Source organism: Falco cherrug, chromosome 1 (genome assembly GCF_023634085.1).
Source record: "Falco cherrug isolate bFalChe1 chromosome 1, bFalChe1.pri, whole genome shotgun sequence".
Classification (NCBI taxonomy): Eukaryota; Metazoa; Chordata; class Aves; order Falconiformes; family Falconidae; genus Falco; species Falco cherrug.
The window spans coordinates 54,065,316-54,086,570 of record NC_073697.1 but is presented as its reverse complement, the minus strand read 5'-3'; the positions used below and the strand labels follow the sequence as shown (position 1 = coordinate 54,086,570).

General features: G+C 36.7%; 1 protein-coding gene across 7 annotated transcripts in view; it reads left to right on the top strand.

Moving 5' to 3' along the window:
- Positions 1–21,255, top strand: part of BOD1L1 (biorientation of chromosomes in cell division 1 like 1) — a 39,638-nt gene that overhangs the window by 9,158 nt on the left and 9,225 nt on the right. For 4 of the 7 annotated variants that reach the window (XR_008732817.1, XR_008732822.1, XM_055714127.1 and 1 more), the window contains exons 8-19: positions 358–502; positions 1,182–1,257; positions 2,146–8,296; positions 10,385–10,452; positions 11,998–12,067; positions 14,664–14,707; positions 15,618–15,705; positions 16,823–16,902; positions 17,578–17,662; positions 18,642–18,715; positions 20,064–20,139; positions 20,220–20,254. Coding sequence is in view for 3 of the 7 variants with exons in the window: in XM_055714127.1 (XP_055570102.1) it covers positions 358–502; positions 1,182–1,257; positions 2,146–8,296; positions 10,385–10,452; positions 11,998–12,067; positions 14,664–14,707; positions 15,618–15,705; positions 16,823–16,902; positions 17,578–17,662; positions 18,642–18,715; positions 20,064–20,139; positions 20,220–20,254 (6,992 nt within the window). In the remaining 4 variants the exon portion in view is untranslated. Of the gene's footprint in view, positions 1–357; positions 503–1,181; positions 1,258–2,145; positions 8,297–10,384; positions 10,453–11,997; positions 12,068–14,663; positions 14,708–15,617; positions 15,706–16,822; positions 16,903–17,577; positions 17,663–18,641; positions 18,716–20,063; positions 20,140–20,219; positions 20,255–21,255 lie in introns of those variants that run through there. The other 3 variants (XM_055714050.1, XR_008732829.1, XR_008732837.1) reach the window with 3 other exon arrangements.

Here is a 21,255-nt window from a genome sequence, read left to right as displayed (position 1 = left end):
ATGAGAAATACAACATTAGCCCCTGCCACCCTGCTCTCACTCACTATCTCTGGGGGAAAAACATTCAGCTTAAAATATTGGTAATATGTTTCTACTCATTTCCCTTAAAAACCCAACATTTCAACAGTGATGTAACAGAAAAATGTATAATGCAAATTACTCATACAGAGTTCCATAGCTTCACTTTTGCGTGTATCTTTTTATATATCATTGCATTGCCTAAACACAATGAATACCTGTATACATTAGTTTTCTCTGCTACACGTTAGTGTTCTCTGTACTGCTTTGTCACGTTTATAGCTGAAAGAATAATACAATGACACGCTTATGTATTTCACCGTTTGTGTATTATTTTAGGAAAAAGTGGCTTGAACTTAGAAGAATCTTCATCAAGAGGTCTTGAGTCAAAAGCTACTGGTACCAGCATTAAGGAAGTGCTTAAAGAACAGAAATTTTTAGAAAAAAAAGTAGCCTTGAGCAGAAAAAGAAAGAGAGATTCAAGGTATTCATCTATTTGCTCAAAAGGAATTAAACCTTTGAATATTCATTTTTGCAGATTGAAATGGTTCTCCTCAACTTTGCAGTTAGCCTTACCCATTTTAACAATTTCCTTATGAAATATTCACATCATTTTGTTACTAGTAAGCATGAAGTTCAGGCAGAAAATCAAATTATAGCCACTTAAATAAGTTACAGCTCAGACTGCAGTAGCAGACTTTGTGGATTTTCACACACAGAATGGTAATAAAGGCATGAGCATGGAGAGCATTAGATGTTGTGCATCTAATATGTAAGTCAACTTGGCTTGGTCTTTAAATTGTTGTTTTGCACAGATGCATGCATGTGTATGTGTCTGTCTATGTACAGGTATATATGGGGCAAGGAGAGCTCTTATCCATTTTACGGGGACAATTGTAGTACTAACGTTGGCATACTAATATTCTCAGCTTTAAGACGCTGATGTCCAGAGGATATCTTTGAAGTTGGTACATGTAATTTTCCAAGAGAAAAAAGCTTGGACATATTAGCTGGTCAAAAGCTGAGTGATCATGTTCCATTTCAGTATTCTTAGTGGGCATTTCTGTCTGCCCTTCAGCTTTAAAAGCAGAAGGTTTATAAACTAATGTTGGGCTGATATCAATTTTTCTTTTTTTTTTTAATTGTCCAAATACCTGTTTCAGGCATGCTGAAGATGGCTGCAGAAAGAAATGTGATCCATCTGAAGAAGACTCTAAAGAGGTGCAAAAGACAAACGAGGTATGTGTCTCAAATACAAACCTTTTGATCTTCCTTTTTAATTGTAATAGTACTTGTTGATATATCCATACCAAACTGCATAGTATTGCATTCGTTCTCATGAATTACTTTTTTCCTGTGAGTACTTTCCGTTGCATTAGTGATCTGGTATTGCTGTAGTAATGTTTTCTGAGTTCCAGTAGCTGCTAGAATATACAGTCTGGTTTTGGTGGTGATGTCTGTTATAGCGGAACGCAAGATACAGTTTAAGCTCTATTCTGTGAAGCTTGTTGTGTTTGTAAAAAGAGCAAAGTGTGTCTTGCATGCAAAGGCTTGAGGAGCTTGAGCTATTTAAACTTCTCACTGGGAAGTTAAAAGAAAACGAATGTAGTCCAAACACTAAAGGAAAGAGAATTTTTATGTTAGAAGTTCTTATTGCTAGCAACATTATTAACAAATAAAAAGTGGTAGTTGGAAGTTCAAATGGAAGTCTCGACTTATCTTTTGTGAGTTTTTGGGTGGCGTTTGCTTTTGTATTCTTTTGGTTATTTTTCTAAACAGCATAATGGCTGTTTAACTTATGGAGTACTTGAAGTTGTGATTGTCCATTTTTGAAATCCATTTAAATAATTTTAGAAAGAAAAATCACTTTATAAAGAAAAGATATGCAAGTTTAAACAAACAGCTTAAGGTTAACATCTGTTTCTTTGGGTTTTCCCACAATGGCAGATAGTTGAAATGAAAATAGCAAGTTTCATTTTCTTACTATATTTCAGGTGCATTTTCATTGCAGTGTAAAGTGTATTCTCTGATGTATTGTTTTTATGGAGAGTTTGCCCTTTGTTTGGTGATGTAGTGAAGGAACTATGTAACATTTGCTTAAATATATATAAAAATTTTCTTTTGTAGACTTGTGAAAAAAATTCCTCCAAAGATTTGAAGCATAATCATGGGAAAAGTGATATCTCTAAACAGCTTCGAAGACTTTCAGAATTGGTGCATTCAACTGAGGAAAGCAAAAGTGATTCTAAAGCAGAAAAAGAACATAAAAGAAAAACCTCCACCTCTCTTCAGGCTGAAGGAGTCCAGCAGGACAGTGAAACAAGGGATCCAAAAAAGCAACTGGATAGAGCAGAAGTCAATACTGAAGAACTACAGAAGCAGAAATCCATATGTAAAAATGAAAAACACCCTAGAAAAGATAGTGACACAGAAGTTCAACATATGAGAAATGCTGCCAAAAAAGAAGCCAAATCTTACAGAGATAAAAATGAAAAGGAAAGAACTGCTTTGGAAGATAAACTTCCTTTAAGGCACAAATATAAAGGAGACAGTATTCACAAATCAAGTGAAGATGTTGAACTCCATTCATTTGAGAGAAGTTTGAAAGGAGAGGATAGTGGTCAGAAACATAATCAACAAATAAAGGTTTCCTCAGATGACAAATCTGAAAGAAAAAGTAAACACAGAAGTGAACGGAAAATATCAGTAACAGGAAAAGATGGAAAAACTGTTTCTGAATCAACCTTAAGAGCTGAAGAATCACTGCGTAAGGAAAATAAAAAAGACAGACATCTCTCAACAGAAAAATCAAAAGCAGAATACAAGTCCAAAAGGTCCCTGAGTGATTCTAGGCCACAAAAGGATTCCCTAAGTGCCTCAAAGCAGCTTGCTTCTGCATCACACAGAAGGAGCGAAAGCTACTCAGAAGATAAACATGAAATAGAATCAGCTAACTCTGATTGTAATTTGAAACAAGAAGATGGCATTCATAAAGATAGACGAAGATCTAAGAGCCTTGTAGAAGACAAGATTTTGTTAAAGTCTAAGTCAAAGAGTCATACTAATAGTAAGCAATTCAAAGCATCTGAAACAGAATTACAGGAAAATTTAACAAAACAAGAGACTGGTCAGAAACTAGACAAAGATAAGAGCATGGAAGAGAATGATTCAGATAAGCAACACAAATCTAAGAATGAAGACAAAGTTTTTGAGGAGGGTGGTGCTGAGTTTGAACTTGTAAGTGGCACACAATCAACTCAGGGATCACAAAAAGACTTTAGTCACAAAGTTAAGTTGCATTCTGGAGAAAGAGGTTCTATAAAAGAGAAATACAGAGGTGATAAAGACTTAAGCAATTCCAAACTAGAAAGAAGGCTCTCTGCTGAAGGTCACAAAAGCAGAAACCTAAAGCATAGCAACAAGGAAATAAAGAAGAAGGAAGAGAGTATCAAATTGGAAGATAAAGATATTAAAGAAATGGATAGTGGGCATGAGAAAGTATTGAGTGTCACAGTAGCAATGGATAAAAAACAAAGTAAGAAGATACCCTATGAAAACAGAAAAGGCAGTATACTGAACCAAGATTTACTTGGAGAGGAAAAGCAATCAGCTAGTACAACTGAAAGCAGTCATGCTCCAACCCCTCAGAAGTCAGGTATGCATAATGACAACTCGCATTCTGGTCATGAGGAAGAGCTGATGGAACTTGACTTGAAACAACCAAAAGCACAGGAATCATCTAACACTGAAGGAAAAAACATTCAAAACTCACTCCAAACCACAGGTGCTGAGTATGCAGCAAAAGACAAAGTGTCTCTCTCTATTTCAGATATTGAATTAAAGCACAGCTTGGCAGATCCTAAAGATTGTGAATCGCAGTTTCTGCCTGCAGCTGAAAAAACTGTTAAACAAGAAGATATCAGTAATAAACAAGTTGGTGCCTTAGACACTTTGTCCAGACAAGCTTCCATGGATCAAGGACCCAATAAACCAGGGACTTATAAAATGAGTGTTTTATATGAAACACGTGGTAGAATCTTACTAAATGTTCCCAGTGAGGATCAAGCTTCAGAAGACAGCAGAAAACCAAAGAATTTTAAAACTGTGATAAATTCTAATTCAGATGATGTTCCTGTAGCAATTAATTCTTCCAGAGAAGATGCTGCTGATGCAAAGTCCATGGATATGGACATCTCTGATTTTACGGATTCATTGGGTGGTATGTCTAGAGAATGCCATAATTCAGATGGGACTTCTTTATTTGAAGGTACTTTCATTTTGAAGAATGATGCAGCACAGATTGTATACATGGAGCAACAGGGTAGTGCAGTGCTGAGTTCTGTCATGAAAGATGATAGTGACAACACCACTGTGACAAACAGTATAGGAAAAGGTAACAACATGCTCCGGCCTGATGAACAGGTAATGGAAGACAGTACAGCTAGGTTACCTAGTCAGGAAGATTATGATGAAGCAGCAAAGTTAGAAAGCACTCGGGGAAGTGAGTTGAAAATAAAAGAGGAAAACTTGGTGACTGACATAACTGAAGATTGTAGAGATGTAACAACAAAAGAACAACTCCAAAAAAGAAAAGAGGGAGAGTGCTTGGATACATATCCTTCCACAAAGGGAGAAAGAAGCACAATGATGGATAATGTGGAAAAGAGTGAGGTGCATGATACTGATGATATGATACAGTCTTCCTCTGTGTTGGTGCCTGACAGAGTTCCTGAGGAAACAGTCAAAGGCTCAGTTGTAGCCAGTGGGCAAGAAGGGAATAGTGTGATTGGTATGGAAGATAAAAATGAAAGCAATGCAGTAGGTACCAGTGCAGGAAGTAGTGAACTTTGTTTGTTGTACAGCAGCCTACAAACAACTCCAGCCACTGTGATAGGAACTAGCACAGAAAAGATCATTGAGAGCACTGTAATGGCCACTAGTACAGGAGAAGAAAGAGCTGAAGGTGCGTCACGTTCTGAAAAGGACAGTGATGCTACAACAACTTGCTCAGAAGAGAGTGAAGTGACAGTAATCTGTACAAGCATAGAAGCTGATGAAGGTTTCACAACAGGCATATGGGTAAAAAGTAGTGAGGGCAGCAGTTTCATCACAGGAGCAGATATTGGTGAGTGTACTGTTGCAGCAGCTGAAGAAGGTGGTGGCAGTGTTGTCACTGAAGGATTGGCAGAAAGTGAAAGTTTCCTAACAAGTACAGAAGGAGAAGAAATTGGTGACTGTACCATGGTTGATGCAGAAGAAAGTAGTAAGAATTTAGTCAATGCAAGCGGAGTTGAAATTGAAGACAGTGTGAATAGTGCTGGGGCGGAAGAAAAAGATGATGCTGTGACTAGCGCAGGCTCTGAAGAAAAGCGAAAGGCCTCAATTTGTGTAGATACAGGCAAACTTGAAAGTTCTGTATCCTGCTTAGGTGAAGTTGAGAGTGATGGAGCTGTAACTAGTGCAGGGACGGAAACAGGTGAAGGATCAACAAGTGGAGACAGTTCAGGTCAATTTAGGGGCAGTGTGAGATCTGGCCAAGTAAAAGAACACGAAGGTACTGTGACTTGCACAGGTACAGAAGAAAGAAGTCATAACTTCATCATCTGCTCAGTGACTGGTACAGATGCCCAGGGAGAAAGCACTGTAACTGGTGCATGTATTGCGATGGTCACAAACAACAGTGCCACAACTGGAACTAGTGGTGACAAATCTGAGGATACTGTGAATGGTGAAAGTGCCGTGACCAGCACAGGCATAACTCCAGAAGATGATGCTGAAATTTCAGTAGTCTGCACAGGGCTGGAAGACAGTAATGAGGGGTTTGCAGTTTGTTTAGAAGCTGAAAAATGTGAAAGTCTAATGGACAGTACAAGGGCAAAGGAAGAAGCCGGTATCACCACAGTCAGTGTAGGGCCATGTGATGATGAAGGTTTTGTGACTAGCACAGGCTCAAAAGAAGAGGATGAAGAAGGTGAGGGCATTGTGACCAGTACAGGAAGAGGAAATGAAGAAAATGAGCATGCTTCTACTTGTACAGGAATGGAAAGTGAAAATGCACTGCTTTGTATAGGTGCAGAAGAAGGTGAAAGTTCAATTATCTGCATAGTTGCTGAACAAATGGAAGCAGAGTCAGGAATGGCTGGCACAAATACAAATAAGCTTACTGTTGACAGCATGACAAGTGCAGAAAAAGAAGCTAATTGTGGTACAAACTGCAAAAATGATAAAGGGATTGTTGAAAGCAGTGTAACCAGTGCAAGTGCTGCAGATGAGGGTGCCTTGGCTGTGCATATAGGAAAACAGGGAGGTACCTTGATTCCCTTAGATGCTGAGGAATGTGAGGCTCCCATGACTAGTGCTATGGCAGTGCAAGATAAGAGTCAGTCTGGTGCTGAAAACAAACATGAGAATGTCATGACTTCCTTTGACAGCAGAGAACTTGATGCCTCTATAAGTAGCGCAGTTCCAAAGGAAGATGAGAATTCTCGTATTCCTGGTGACAGAGAAGAAAAAGTAAAAGGTGATATCATATCTACCAGTACAGTGGAAGAAAGTGATGCTCCCTTACATTCAGCCATGGATGCTGAGGAAGGTCCACTTGCTGTTGCAAGAGCAAATGAAAGTGGGGAAAGCTCCATGATCTTAATAGATACTGAAGACACAGAGGTGCCTATGCCCAGTACAGCTGCAGAGTTTAAGGAGTGTGTACATACTTTTGGCAATAAGCAGGAGAAAGATGAGTGCACTATGATTTCCACCAGTATTGTGGAAGAGTTTGAGGCTCCTATGTCAAGTGCTGCTATTGAATATGATGGTCAGCTCCCTGCTGTGAAAACAGAAGAAATAAATGAGAATGCTATGGTTTCTATAGATATGGAAGTATATGAGGTTCCCATGCCAAGTGAATCCAGTGCAGGAGGAGATAATGATGATGAAAGTCACCCAACTGCTAGTGGTAAGGAAGAAAAAGATGAGTGTGCTATGATTTCCACAAGTGTTGTGGAGGAACAAGTAATCCTAATGTCAGGTGAAGTCACAGAAGAGGCAATTCAACATATGTCAGACGCAGAGTCAAAAAATGAAACAGTAATGATATCTACAAGTACAGCAGAATGTTTTGAAGCTCCTATGTCTAGTGTAGCTATGCAAGATGAAAACAAACTCACTGCTTCAGAAACAGAAGGAAGATACGAAGCTGCTATGATCACTACAAGCATGACGGAAGAATGTGAGATAGTCCTGATCAGTGCAGCACCACAAGCTGAAAGTCAGCTCATCGTTGCAGAAGGAGATGAAGATGCCATTATCTCTCCAAATGCATCAGAGGAATGTAAGATTGTGGAGACCACTGCAACTGTAGATGAACAGTTTGGACTATCTGCTTTCAATGCAGATGCAAAAAGCAAAGGTTCTGTGATTATTGTGGGAGAATGTGGAGCTCCTGTGCTGAGGGTTGCCACCAACAGTGAAGATCAACACACTGCTTCAAGTATAGGAGATAAAGAGGAAGGGGCAGTGATCACTCTGAGCACAATGGAAGAATGTGATAGTCTCTTCACTTTTACAGTCATAGAAGAAAGTCAACTTGCTGCTGAGAGTCCAGAAGTAAAAGACAAGAGTGAGGAAATTTTTAATACTGCTAACCAGATTGAATGCATCCTGTCAACTACAGGTCCAGATAAAAGCAGTAATGCTTTGCTTGTCATTGGTAGAGAGAACGAAACCCAGGAGAGTGGTGTGAGGGGAGAATCGGCAGCATCTCAGACAGTAGGGAGTGAAATCACAGAAACAGATGAAAATTCTGTGAACCTCATGAGTGTAGATGAAGCCCTTTGTCTGGAGATTAGTACAGAGACTACTGTGAGTCCAAGTCCTTCCTCGGAGGCAAGTGAGGATGATGAGCAAAATGAAGAAGTTTTGCATGAGGATGTTGCTTCAGAACTCTCCTGTATGATTTCAGAAGCAGCAGTAGAGAGTGAAACTCTAAGGAATGTAAACTATAAATTTAATTCAAACTTGCTTTTAGAAAGTGATTTTTCTGAAATAAGGACTCCCCTGCCTAGGGCACAGGCTCTTTCCTTGGTTTCTGCAAATGAAGTGACTGTAAATACCAACCATGGTGAAGTGACAATAGAAGCAGAATTAGGGGAAAAAAGTGACTTTCCTTTGTTGCATGTAGAAGAACTATATGGCAGCGATGATAAAACAAACTTGGTCAAAATAAATGATATTGGAATTGAAGTTACTTTTCAAAGCAGTAATGCAACCTTGAATTCAGGTGAGGATTTCTTTTTTTTTCTTTTTTTTTTTTACTCCAGTTTATAAGCTGTCATAAATCAATGCATTTTACCATTATTATAGTTAGAAATAACTTGCACTGTTCAAATATACCTGATTTCTTTGTTGGTTGCAAAATAGCTATTAATGTATTTAAGAATTGGTGACAAGTATTTAAATAAGCATGTGATTCTGGGATTGTAGGAGTGACTGAACACAATTATCTGAGGTATGTTGGAAAAGAATTAAATGCTACTAGAGTACAGAAATTCTAAAATGTTGACTTAAAATTGTGAGCTAATATAAAGTGGTTTGCAAGGGGTAATTGTGAAGCGGTTGATGAGTTTTGTTATTAACATGTTTTGAAATTAAAAAATGCTTTTATAGGAAAAAGCAGACACTTCATTTAGACATAGGTTCAACCTTTTAAAAAGGTAACTTACTAATTTTGACAGTTAAGAGTGGCCATCCTTAATCATAACAGATTTTCTCTGGATGGTTATTTAATGGTCATATTTAGATTCACTCTTTTATGCTGAATTTTGCGTTGTTAATACATTTTAAATGGTCCTCCTTTGTGTTACAAAGGAATCAAACAGTCATCCTGAATAAATGAGTATTTTAAGTGAGCAATCATGATAGGTGTCTATTTTAAATAGAAAAGTTATGATTGTATGGCATTAAGGAATACCATATTTTACTTCCGTATCCATTTTTCTTGAAGCTAACATTTGAAATGAACTTGCATGGTTGCTGGTTCCTAAAATACCATGTAATGAATGTCCTGCTATTTTCAGACTTTCTCCTCTCTGACCCTCCAGAGCAGCTGAAGCACCAAGTTAATGAAAATTAACAAATTCTGTAGATGCCATAATGAAGTCAAGATTAGGACTTCATTATAAATTTTGGAGGAATTAAACTGTAGAGAAATCTGCTTAGCTTTCTTTATACCAAAAAGTATAATGGTGCCAATCAAGTACTACTTCTAAAACATTTACATTCTCATGTTTCTCTTTGCTGTTATTTCAATAATCATTTTATAGTGTGAATTTAGATCTAGTTTCTCAAAGGTTGGCTTTATTCTCTGGTTTTATTGATATTTGGTATGAGAAAACTCACTCTGCAGATTTTGGGATCTTAGGAATTTTTCAAGGAAAGATGTCAATCTAGTTAACTTGAAAAATGTTATTCAGTATTTATACAAGAGACAAACATGAGCCATGAAAATGTAAACTGCTATACTAAGGTATTTCTGTCTTGGTGCTTTGCTTGGTCTTTGTTGTCCATTGATGTAGCTTCCGTAAGGTAATGGTAGTGTTATTCTGTGGACTGCAATCACAATTTAATCACTTTACATGCATCATTGATGAATTACCATGTTATAACCATTTCTTTTTGATTAGGAAAAGTTGTATGAACGGGCGTCTGAGATAGGCGGCCACAAAGGCTGTAGAAGTCATATGAAGACGCAGTCTGCGTGGCCTGTTTTTCAGAGGTTATAAGCATACAGCTGTTCCCGTGGGGAATTAAATGGGTGGTGTTTCTTAAGGTTTTCTGAAATTACATTGACATTAACTGGAGCCACTGAGCTTTCAGACTCTATGGAAACTGGATAATTTCAGTGGATATGGTTCTAGAGCTTATGGATTCAGATCTAATTGTCACTTAAAGAAAAATATTATCCTTCGTATTAACTCTTAGCTCTGCATTTATTAATACAGAGGTAATTTGCTGTTTGAAATTTGGTCTGAAGATCTGTTGGTGGGGTTTTTTAAAGGAAAAGCAAGGAAAAAAAAAAAGCCAAAGTCAATTCATAAATAGGCTGTGGTAAATCCCGATAGCCCATATTTTCCAATCCTTTTGTATTTAAGCAAAACACAAATACTTGTGTTCTTACAGATGCTAAATTGGGTTTTCTGAGCTGGTTTGCTGCAGACAGACTTGCTATTGTTTCCGTTGCCTACAGGAAGGGATTAAATTCTATGTATTGTGTTCATGAAGTGATACTGAGAAATAGCATCCTACTGTAGCATGAGATAAATACAGCATAATGTAATCTAATAATTTTAACATATTTGTATTTCATTAGGCAATAACGCAGCTTTACCAAAGTTGGCAGAAGAACTAGAATTTGAAAGTAACTTGAGAACTGATGAGGTATTTACGTTATTTTGAAAATTTTGACTGTACTGTTTCTTGTATAATTACCTGTCTTGCCAGGGTTTCTTACTATTTCATTTTTGTGCAGCAAAAATGGCATTTGAACTTCAAAACTTTTGAAGGGTCATTTTTCAGATTATTCAGCTGTACTTTTCTAAGCAGCTGGCATTTTAATTGTGGGCTGTCCATGTTATTCTGTGTAGAACCAACTCCCTTCCTTAGTCATGTGCCTTCTATGACCATGACATCCAAGTTTGCTTTTTTTAGAACTGGTCATGCTGTATGCATGTTGCTTGTGATAGTACTTGTAAAATAGTCATACACACCTTAGCTGTTAGAGTTGGCAATTGTTAGTTTAGTGCTTTAAAACAGTAAATTTACACTGCCGTGCATTTTGTTGTATCACTTCCTTGCCAGTCTCCAGACTGGCCCATTGTCTGTGTTTGAGGAGCACTTGCTGCTGTTCTGTACTGTAGTAACTACAGACTGTTATCTGCTCTAACAGGAGAGTAGGGCATCCTGGATAACCCAGGGTTTTGGGACTCGTGGTCACCCATAGCTTGTGTAAAACCAAAGCTGAGCCTGTCTGTTTGTGTGTCTGTGCTGTGGTCCATACTAGCCAGGATTCCAGATGGAATCCAGCTGGGTTAGTTCTTCATTCAGATACAGGAATGATCAGTGTGTTCATATTTTGCCAAAATCTGATAATAAGCGTTCTAAAGGAGAAGATGGTTCAGAGATTCTCAAGCATCTCTGAAAGGGTGGATCTGCACAGGGATACTGGATGCAGCTCAAGGGCAGATCGGCTGAGTATTGCTGAACCATGGTTTTCACGCCTGGTGTGCACTTCAGGAAAATCTAAGCCAACATCACTCTGGTGCGATTTCTTGATTTGAATGGAGTTCAGCCTTTAAACAGCTGTACTGTTTGCCAGCATTAGATGGTCCTAGAGTCAGTATAGCCGTGTTCACGTGGCACTGTCTGAGTTTACAATGTCCAGATCTCACTTCAATACACTTGGCTCCATATAGTACTGTCTATATGTCAGTAACATATAGCTGATCTGCAACTTGAATGTAAAAAAAAAAAAAAAAAACCACAAAAAAACAAAACACAAACACCTAAACAAACAAAAAATCCCACAAAACACATGAGTTGAAAAGACTTCGCTGTACCTTGTTATAAATTGCAGACACATTTTTCTGTATACATGAATGTTCTAAAATATTGCTGGTATTTGGAACACATGTTAAGTAGGTGTTGCACCTTGATGTCGAGAGTTCTCTTGAGATCTCCTTTTTTAAACTAATCCCTGATACCAGCATTAACTCTAAGGTCAAGGTTAGGCACTTCACCAGTAATTTGACTTAGCGCTGCTGATGTTCCTTAATATTTGCACTGCTGTCTTAATAAGAAAGCTTTAGAATAAGACTTTTATATATCATGATGAGACAATGTTCATCATGACAGGAGGGAGGGGAACGAGGCATACTTGTTCTGGATGTCTGCAATATTTTTGTTTGTTTTGATTTTTGTGTTCAGCCACAACAGCCTGAAAGTCCAAGAAGTGAAGAAGGTTATGTGGATCTTCATACTAAAGAGTTTCAAAAAGGTGATTTTTATACTGATAGAAACTTACTTTTCATATTGATTTGACTGTTACTTGTGATGGGAGGATTGTAGATGTGATACATGCTATGTGTAGAGGGATTGAAACAAAGCCTGCAGAAATCTTACTGAAACATTTCTAGGAGCTCATGTGGCTTTGCATTTGGTTTGTGGGAAAGGGGGAGGGTCAACCTTTTCTTCCAGTGTATGTCAAAAGGTGGAAAGCATTTAGGATTTTGAAAAAGTAGACTGCTAGCATTCTATTTAAAAATCAATAAATACAGAAAAACATTTGCCTAAGAAAGATACAGAAACTTCTCCAAAGAGTGGCTTTTATTCTTACAAACTTAGAACATCCTTGTTTCGGGTGTTGTGACAGGCCCTGTGAGGATATGAGAAAAGTAAGTACTGTGTGATTTCAGTCACAGAGACCTTACGGAGAGATTTTTTTTTTTTCTTTCTTTTTTGCTCTCCAGAAGGTTAAAATCTTTCTGGTCATCCACTGAAATTTGAAGAGCACTTGCATATAAGTAGATAACCACCTAGCAAGAAATCTCAATCAGCCAACTTGGATCTGTGCTCAGTAATTCCTTTTCCATGTAATTAAATTTAATCTTCAACAGGACCAAAAAAAAAAAAAAAAAAAAAAAAAAAAAAAAAACCAAAAAACCCAAACCAGTTTCCTAAAATCACATGATTGTAAAATGTGTTGCAATTGTCTGGCTTTCCTGTTAAAGCAGAAACAAACCCTACTTTATTCCCATCTTGATGGATTTTGTGCTCCAGATGCATTACAGAGATACTTACAACACTACCAGATGAGAGTTAATCCTCGGTTAATGAAGTAACAAGCAAAACTAAAGGGAATTCCAAGAGGTACCAGTGATACTGCTGCATATAGAGTCCAAAAAGGTTAAAGGTGTCTCCTCTCTTATGGAAAGTTGCAGCTGAAAACCTAAATGCTATAAAAGGACACACTTTTAAGCTTATGTGTAAATTTTTAGACATGCGTACCAAAATAACCATCTACCAAATAGAAATAGGAGTTTCCTATTTATTTATTATTTAGATTCATATTACATGGATTCCTCTTCATTCTTGGGTTAGGTCAAATTCACATACCTGGTTTAATCGTGGTGTATATTTATCTAAGTGATAAGAGACATGCTCTGCTCACAAGAAAGAAAATGTAAACCCTGAGAATGGGTTAGAAGAATGTGGTCTTCAGGACAGCAGATCCAAAACTTGAACCAGTTTTTCTGTACTGTGAGGTTTCTTTGAAGTCCCTGAAAAACTGTGCCACTTCACATCACTCAGTCACCCAGACAGTATGTAAAATGTGCAGATTGAACTAGTTGTGATAGTCTTGTTCCATGTAAAATGTTTAACAAAAATCCATTTGTTGTATAAATCATGTTGGATATGACATGCACTAAAGAATAATGCTTTGTAGCTCTTGGTAGAGAGGTTTTTCTTTTTCTCCTCCACCACACAGTAATCTCTCTTCATATATATATATACATACATGTATACATATAGCTCAACGTACGTAAAAGGAAGTTGTTTAGAAGACAAATGTGTGTCCTGTCATGAGTATGAACAGCAGACACAGTAGTTTAGTAGTCCAAGATTCCCTGGAATGTAAACAAGTCATTGCTGTTTGAGTGGGCAGAGTCTAGCTCTTCATTTGACATTGCTTTAAAAATTGAAAGATGTTGTGCAACTAAACAGTATAGCTGTGGAAGAATTGTTGCTAAAACATGTAGATTTAAGAAATTACCTGCAAGTTCCATAAAATTGTGTGTAGAATGATTGGTTTGATTGCATCATATGTTTATGTTCTTACTGTATCTGAAATTCCTTTTAGCTTGTAATGTTTTAATTAAAGAAGAAGTTGCTAAAATATGAATTCAGTGCTTTTATGAATCAGACTTTTAAGTGTTTTGTAGAATGCTCAATGAGGCAGCTTCTTTATGATTCTCTTTATGCATCTATATGAAATAGCTTTGAAAGTTACGGAATTTTTTTCAGAAGTTCAGAGCACTAATCTGCTCCCATAATGCGTAATTATTTTCCACGTTTTTGTGATATGGAAGGCTAAGGCTGTGCTTTTTCAGGGTTAGAGTACAGCAGAGTCTAGCAATTGGACAGTTTCCTTGTGTGTACAGTATCAGCTACAGGTCTCACTAGTAAAATTATGCAAACTTTTCTGGAAACATAATACTACAGCATAGTTTTCATTGTGTTTTACTTCATCCCATGATTCAGCAACTAGGGTTGTGTCTAATAAAGTTCTGATTCATTCAAATGCTAGAACTATATTCGACATGTCAGAAGTTAACATATATGTCAAAGACGACACCCCCCTGATTGCCTATATTTTAGCTATAAAATTATTCTCAGTTCAAATCCATAGTGTTTAGTTTTGTTTCTTTGTTCAAATATTGTTAAAGAAGACTGGATGCCTCTTTCTAATATTGAAAGTGTTACGTAGTTTCAGGTACTCTGGAATCCTTTCAGAGAGGTGTAGCAGAGGTTACTATGATACTGTACTCTTGCTTAGCTTTTGTGATCACTCTTGTAATTACTTTTTTTAACAGATTTGCTGCAGAGGAATATTGCTTCAGAAAGAGAAACTTTTCATGTAAGTTCATGGTTTTAAATTCACTCTCTAAGTCTGTGCTGCTTTTTTTTTTTACTTGCATTTACTTCTATTTACATTAAATATTCTCTAAAGGAAAATACTATTTTTGTGTATTCAGAGCATATGTATATTGAGACTGTGCAGCTGCACAAATTGATGTCTCAATTATTCTTTCAGATTTGTCAGTAAATAAATGTTCTTATTCTTTCACAATTATTTCAGTACTGTTGTGAACTGGCAGAAAAGAGAAACTTGATTGTTCTCCTTGACAACAGAGGACAAAATAGGGATTCTTCTTGGGGCTTTTGATCAAGAAACTAGAAACCTATTATTTTAATGCAGTCTACTGTGATTTCACAAGAATCTAGAGCTTTTAAAATATAAAGGGGGTGAAGTGTTTCTTACAGAGCAGAAACAAGACATTTAACGCTGATAACAAGCTGAAAAACATGTTTGTGGTTTCTTAAACTTCAGCAGTAAATTTATTTATTACTATAATGTAATGTTGGTTGGCCACATTTCTGGTGCCAGTGAGATACTTTTTCTGTTTCTGCATGTAGGAGAGTAACTTTTTAAATCAAAAAAAAGGGGGGTGTGAATTGCCATGATAAATTGCTTTTAAAGCACATAGTAGGGTGCTTAATTAAAACTGAGACTTTTTTTTTGTTAAAAATGCCAATTGGAAATTGTGAAAATACTATGAGTCAGAAGTTCTCTCATGGTGCTGTCCTATAGCAGTAACATAACTTGAACTCTAGGAATAAACTGCTTTTGTAAAACTGCTACTTTGCATTTTAATGCACGTTGTACTTGAAAGTAGCAAGTAGGAAAAGCTTTCTCCCTTCTGTGTTTATAGACTTTATAGAGAAAAGAAGATAAAGAGTTATCTTTCGTTGCGTTTTATGTTTAGGTGGAAAACTTGGATACCCAGATAACTGAAGAACATAGATCTAGGGGAGTACAATGTAAATCTTCAGGAACAATGGATAAAGGAAAATGTAAGTGATACAGAACTATATGAATTTGTGTAAAGCTTTTCTGCAGCAAAAAAAAAAAAATGTTCTACTGCGATTAGGCTATAAAATGGTATTTTGGTGGAAAGAATCAAATACCGGGAATTCCAAGCTCCAAAGAAATTTTTCTTCCTAAAACATCTTTTAATATTACTCTTAATATATTTGGTAAAAAATATGGTAACAATTTAGTACTGCACAGAAGAGTATTATAATAACTTTTTCAATTATAGGTGAACAAACTTTTTCATTTAGTCTTTAAAATAATTCCTAATTTTATCCTTTTTAAATAAAACACAGGGAAGGAATATGAAGCTGAGGAAAGATGACCATCAGAGCAAAATCTAGCCATTCAGTAGACTGTGTGAAGCTGGATGCTTCCTTCTGTTAGATTGGAAAGAAGAGTTAAGTTTTAGTGTAACAGCTGTGTAGAAGCAAAAAGTGAGAAGGAAGTCAATCCACTGAATGGCATAAACATTTCTAAGTTAAAGTTAGATAAAGTTAACATAGAAGTAAATTAAACATCTTGTTGATGCAATTCTGAGACTGACTATGTAGTATCTGTTCAAACTCTGCCCTCAGCTGCTTTTGTCTTTTTTTCAATGTCAGGACTATTAAAATAAAATAAATAAAGCAAACAAAAAAACAGTAGAATAATTAGTAATGTCATGTTTTTATAACAGGTTTTGTTCTGCTTCTAAGAATTTTGATTTAATTAAATGAGTAATTAGAAGCCATGCCATATTTGTTATAGAGTCCTATATAGCATTAACTGTTTTCTCTGTCTCTGGGTGAGTTGAAGTTAAGGTTGATGTTTTCTTTTTTTATCTGGTACTGTCAAATTTCTATTTTGAGCTTATTTTTAAAAACAAACCCCACCTCTAAGATACAAGAAACATGGAATTATTTTTACAGTTGTTAAGTCTTTCCCTTTCGAAGAGGGTTTAGTATAACTTTCTGTTCATATTTTTGTAAATAAGGTGCTGTGTATTCGGAATCTTTTAAATAGCAGTAATGATGAGCTGATGTAAAAGTGGCATCAAAATCTGACAAATGCAGAAAGCACTTATTTATACATTTGAGCTATTGTTTGTCTTTGCAGGCAACCAGCTGATTAGTCAGGATCTGAGAAAAGATGATGAACAAAGTCAGTGTTCCAAAGCAAAACCTGGTAACATCGAGGTATTTTCAAGAACATTTTTATTTAATGTTCTGCAATTGTAATGTAAATACAATGGAAGTCTTTTAAGTTTTTATTTCTATAGCAATTTATTTCGGGAGGTATTGTCATTATTAGCTGTAAACTACTTTTGCATTGTCTTGAATACAAAATAACTGACTATAGAATGACACTCACTTTTCAAGAGGGAGACAATTAAAAAAAAATAAATAGGGCAGAGGTCTGTGGCGTTATGCACAGCACCTCCTTCAAGATGCAGTAGACGGATTTGCACAATAGTTGGGAGCTTGAGATCACATGGAGTATTGCTGGATCCCAGCTCTCCAAACAGTTCAGCATCTTCATGGTCATACTGATCTGAGATCTGCAAGAAGGTATCAGACTTTACCTGAGTTCTGGGTTTGCACTGATTCCTTCTCAAGTCAAAGTGGGAATTCAAGTCAAAATAGATGTTCCTTTTAAGAGTACATCCAGAATATTTGGGACTACCTCACCCATTGATTTTGATGAAGCTTCTCAGCATCAAAGTTTTTAAGAGACATTAACAAAATCTTCGTGAATAAAATAACTACTTATGTATTGGGACGTTGGTTGGGGTTTTTTAGCATAAGTAACTGACAATGATCTTTAATTTTGTAGTAAGACACTCTTTTCTTTGTTGTTTCAAAATAACATAGGAGGTTATTTCAGGTGATACAACAGAAGTGTCCGAAGAAATTGATGTAATGTATACACCTCCTAAAAGTACTATGGAAGAAAAAGGTAATGAAACTGCCCATTCTGGGCAATTTTCTGAACCCATACTGAATGATAATTTTTTCTCATTTTGAATGATTCTGAGAGAAATTGGGGACTTGATCACAGTTTGATCCCAGCAAATGTTTGTGTATATTCTCTAGTTGCTGTCAAGTAATGGATTAATCCCAGTTCCTTCAACAGTGAGAGCAGGTTTGGTGTTTCTGCTGTGCCATCACCCATCCGTTCCATTACTGCTTCAGTATGTACCTTGAGTAGGAAAGCTAATAGCAAATAAACAGGTGGATAGGGAAATAGCATGATCAGGGTAGGTGACAAGAAAAACTTCTCCTACCTCTAACCACAGATAAGAAGTGTCCTTCAATGGAAAAAAAAAAAAAAACCCACCCAAACATGTTCACCATCAAAATCAGTCCTGTTTGTTTCCAACCAGGAAAGAGCATGCAGGTTCCACTGTCGTAATTGACTTAATTGCGCTAAAATAAATAATAAAAGATTATATGTCCATAGTGTTAATTTTGGCTTTGATGTAACTTCACTCTGTCTTTGTGTGAACAGCATGAGTATCTCCTCTAATGTTAGTTTGACCTATTAATAGTTTTGTCTCTCCAGTGAGCATGTTGACAAGTCTGAAACTGTTCTGCAATGAGTTTGTCTCCTCAGCTCCCTGTTTCATGACATGTGGGAGAAAATTAAGTAGCTTGTATTTATCTTACCATTTTACAGCAAGTCACACTCCTGAGCTTTTGGTTTTACCTTAAATTAGTAGACCTGTCTGATTCATCTAATGTTAGAGAAGCATTTTGGTAGACCAGTTTGTTGCTGCAAGGCAAACTGTTAATTTCTGATGGATGTTTTTAGGGAATTTGGGGCTGCAAACTGAAATAATGCTTTTAGTGCAGAGGTTGTGCCTTTTACCTTTTTCTTTGTCTAATAAAACAAAGGTGTACAGTTTCTCTTCTTGGGTTTTTTTGTATGTGTGAAGATGAATTTACCATTGAACAAGAAATGTCTGAAAAGGAAAAGCATGGTCTAGAATCAAATGCAAATTCTCCAGAGGTGAGTGGTATTATTCATATTAACTAGCTGAGATAATGCAGGTTCACACTGAAAATAAGTGCTTTGTCTTTGTATATTATTTATAGGAATACTAAAACTTTGACTTCACCAACACAGAAATAACTGTGGAAATTTATGTTTGGTACTTTACAGTACCAAAGACTTACGTAATTCTGTGTCACAAGGTATAAACTCACAGACCATAAAGCACCAGTGGCTGATTATTGAAGTAGAAGTAACTCCCTTCCTACATTTAATAGTACTTATAAATTGTGTAGAAAGCAATTCTGTAGGGTTGTACTGTTTAAAAATCATGTTTTCTGAAAACCTTGTAACTGAGATGTGGAACATTTAGTCATTAGTAAATACGACTTGGTTTTACAAAAATACTATCACTCAACAATTTTAAAACCTTTTGTTATCTCATAGGCACATATACTTGTGATATTCTATGGTGGTGGTTGTAAACAAATGCCTGAACCCTAGAGATTAAAACTGTTGGCCCCTAGAAATGACATAGGTCTCATAAAGACGTTGAGTTTTTGTCATTTGTGGGTTTTGCTTCTAACCTGGAAGCAGAAGAAAACTTAAGGAATAAATGGTTACATTTGTTCACTTAGAGTTTGAGTTAGATGCCTTGCAGGGGGAGGCATCACTTCAGTAATGCTGAATGAGGCACTTTAACCTTCTTTCCTTGTAAATAGGAGAAAATCTGTTACTGGGGATTTTGTGATCTGAGATTGGGGATCTTTGTGATCTGAACATCTGACCACATTCATTACTTAGAGTTGTCTTTCAAAGCTTAAACTTCAAAGTAAGGGGCCTTTTCTACTAAAGGTCATGTTTATATAGAGAACATCACTAATCTGTACATTGGGATAACTAGTATATTGACTTTTTTAATAGCACTTGCTCAACTGCTATAAAATGTAGCCTGTGCTGTATGGCATTGGGGAAAGGGGCTCACGAGATGCAAAATTTGGAGTTCTTTTAGGACTGAAAAGATGTGGTGGGATATATAGCGTAAGGCAGCGGCATTTGTTAAGACCAAGTGATAGAGTTGTTGTGGGGAAGGGGGCAGAAGGCACTGTGTTCTCAGGCATGCTTTGTGCCCAAGGCCAGCCACAGAGAATTCTGTATAATTGGGAGTTCTCTGGTTTCTTTTCAGCTACATCAATGGATTTTGTAACAGGCAGTGTCTCTTCCTATGAAACCTGCCTCTATATTTTCAAACTGACAAGCAGTACTGCCACTATCGCATCATGAAGTTAGCAGCAATCTTTTGTATTGTATTGCTCAAATGCTATGTGTCAATTACAGCAACTGAGCTATTTTTGTCCTTTAATAGGAAAACCAGCCTGTAATACTGAAACGGAAGAGGGGAAGGCCTCGTAAACACCCTCTTGAAGCTGTACAGCCTGGTGGTAAGTAGTTCATAATACCTGTGCAGAAAAACAACACAAGTAGTGACATTCAAGTTCTGAATTCATATTTCTTCCCTTAGGTGGGGAGTCAAAAGCTGATGTGAGCACTGGGAATGTAAGTGCCTTTATTTTGTTTGAGTGTATTTAAACACAGTAATTCAAGAGCTATTTATCTGTTTAACAGTTAACAGTATTTCAGACACATGGAAAACTTGGTAATGGAGTTCAGTCTAAGCAAACAAAAACTAATAATAGTATCTCCTAATACAGCAGAATTTGTAAGCAAAATAAACTATTAAGTCAGAATATGGCAAATAACCTAGCAGGATCAGACTTAGTACAACATACATAATAATAGCCAGTGAAACACTTAGATTTGTAATACACTTGTACGCAGGGTGAAACTCTGATTGCGTGCGCACATGTCTTTTAATTTTTGCTGAGAATAATTTTGGCCTGAAGAGCAAGGGTGACTTTGTTTCGAAAACTTGAAATTTTTTTCCCCTTGACTGAACCTATCATAATAATAGGTCATAGTAACTCTTAATATCTGTAAAATAAAGTATTGTGTAAATCAGTTGTATTATCTGTATTTTACAGTATGTACAGTTCATTCAAAAGATAGAAACATGCTGGTTAGTAACTTAAAAACTCATGGAACATACCACTGCCTTTTAAAGCTCAGCAATATCTTGATTTCTTAACCCCTGTGAAGTACATTCACTGCTAAGAAAGTATTCTGGTTGGGAGTGTTTCTGCAAGCCAGTTAGATTGCAGCACAGGGTAGTAATAGATCAGGCATATTTGTGGAGTATGACTAGTTGGATTTATTCTGGTGAAAGGTTCCACTCTTGTGAATTCCCTTATGTCAGAATCAATGTTATTGCATAGAAAGGAGGTGATTTTAAAATCAAAGTTGTATTGAAACTCATGTTTTCTTCCTGCTTGCCTGGTGAGCACCAGCTGGCGTGGGTGTCAGAAGTCTTGGTAATTCACCTAGGTTATAGGTAGCAGGAGTTCTTATCCCTGCTTGTTCTGTCCCCACAGCATTTAGGTGGCCCTTTGAGTCCTGTCCTTTCTACGTCTGGTGGAGTTTTGTTTCAGAATTCCTAATTT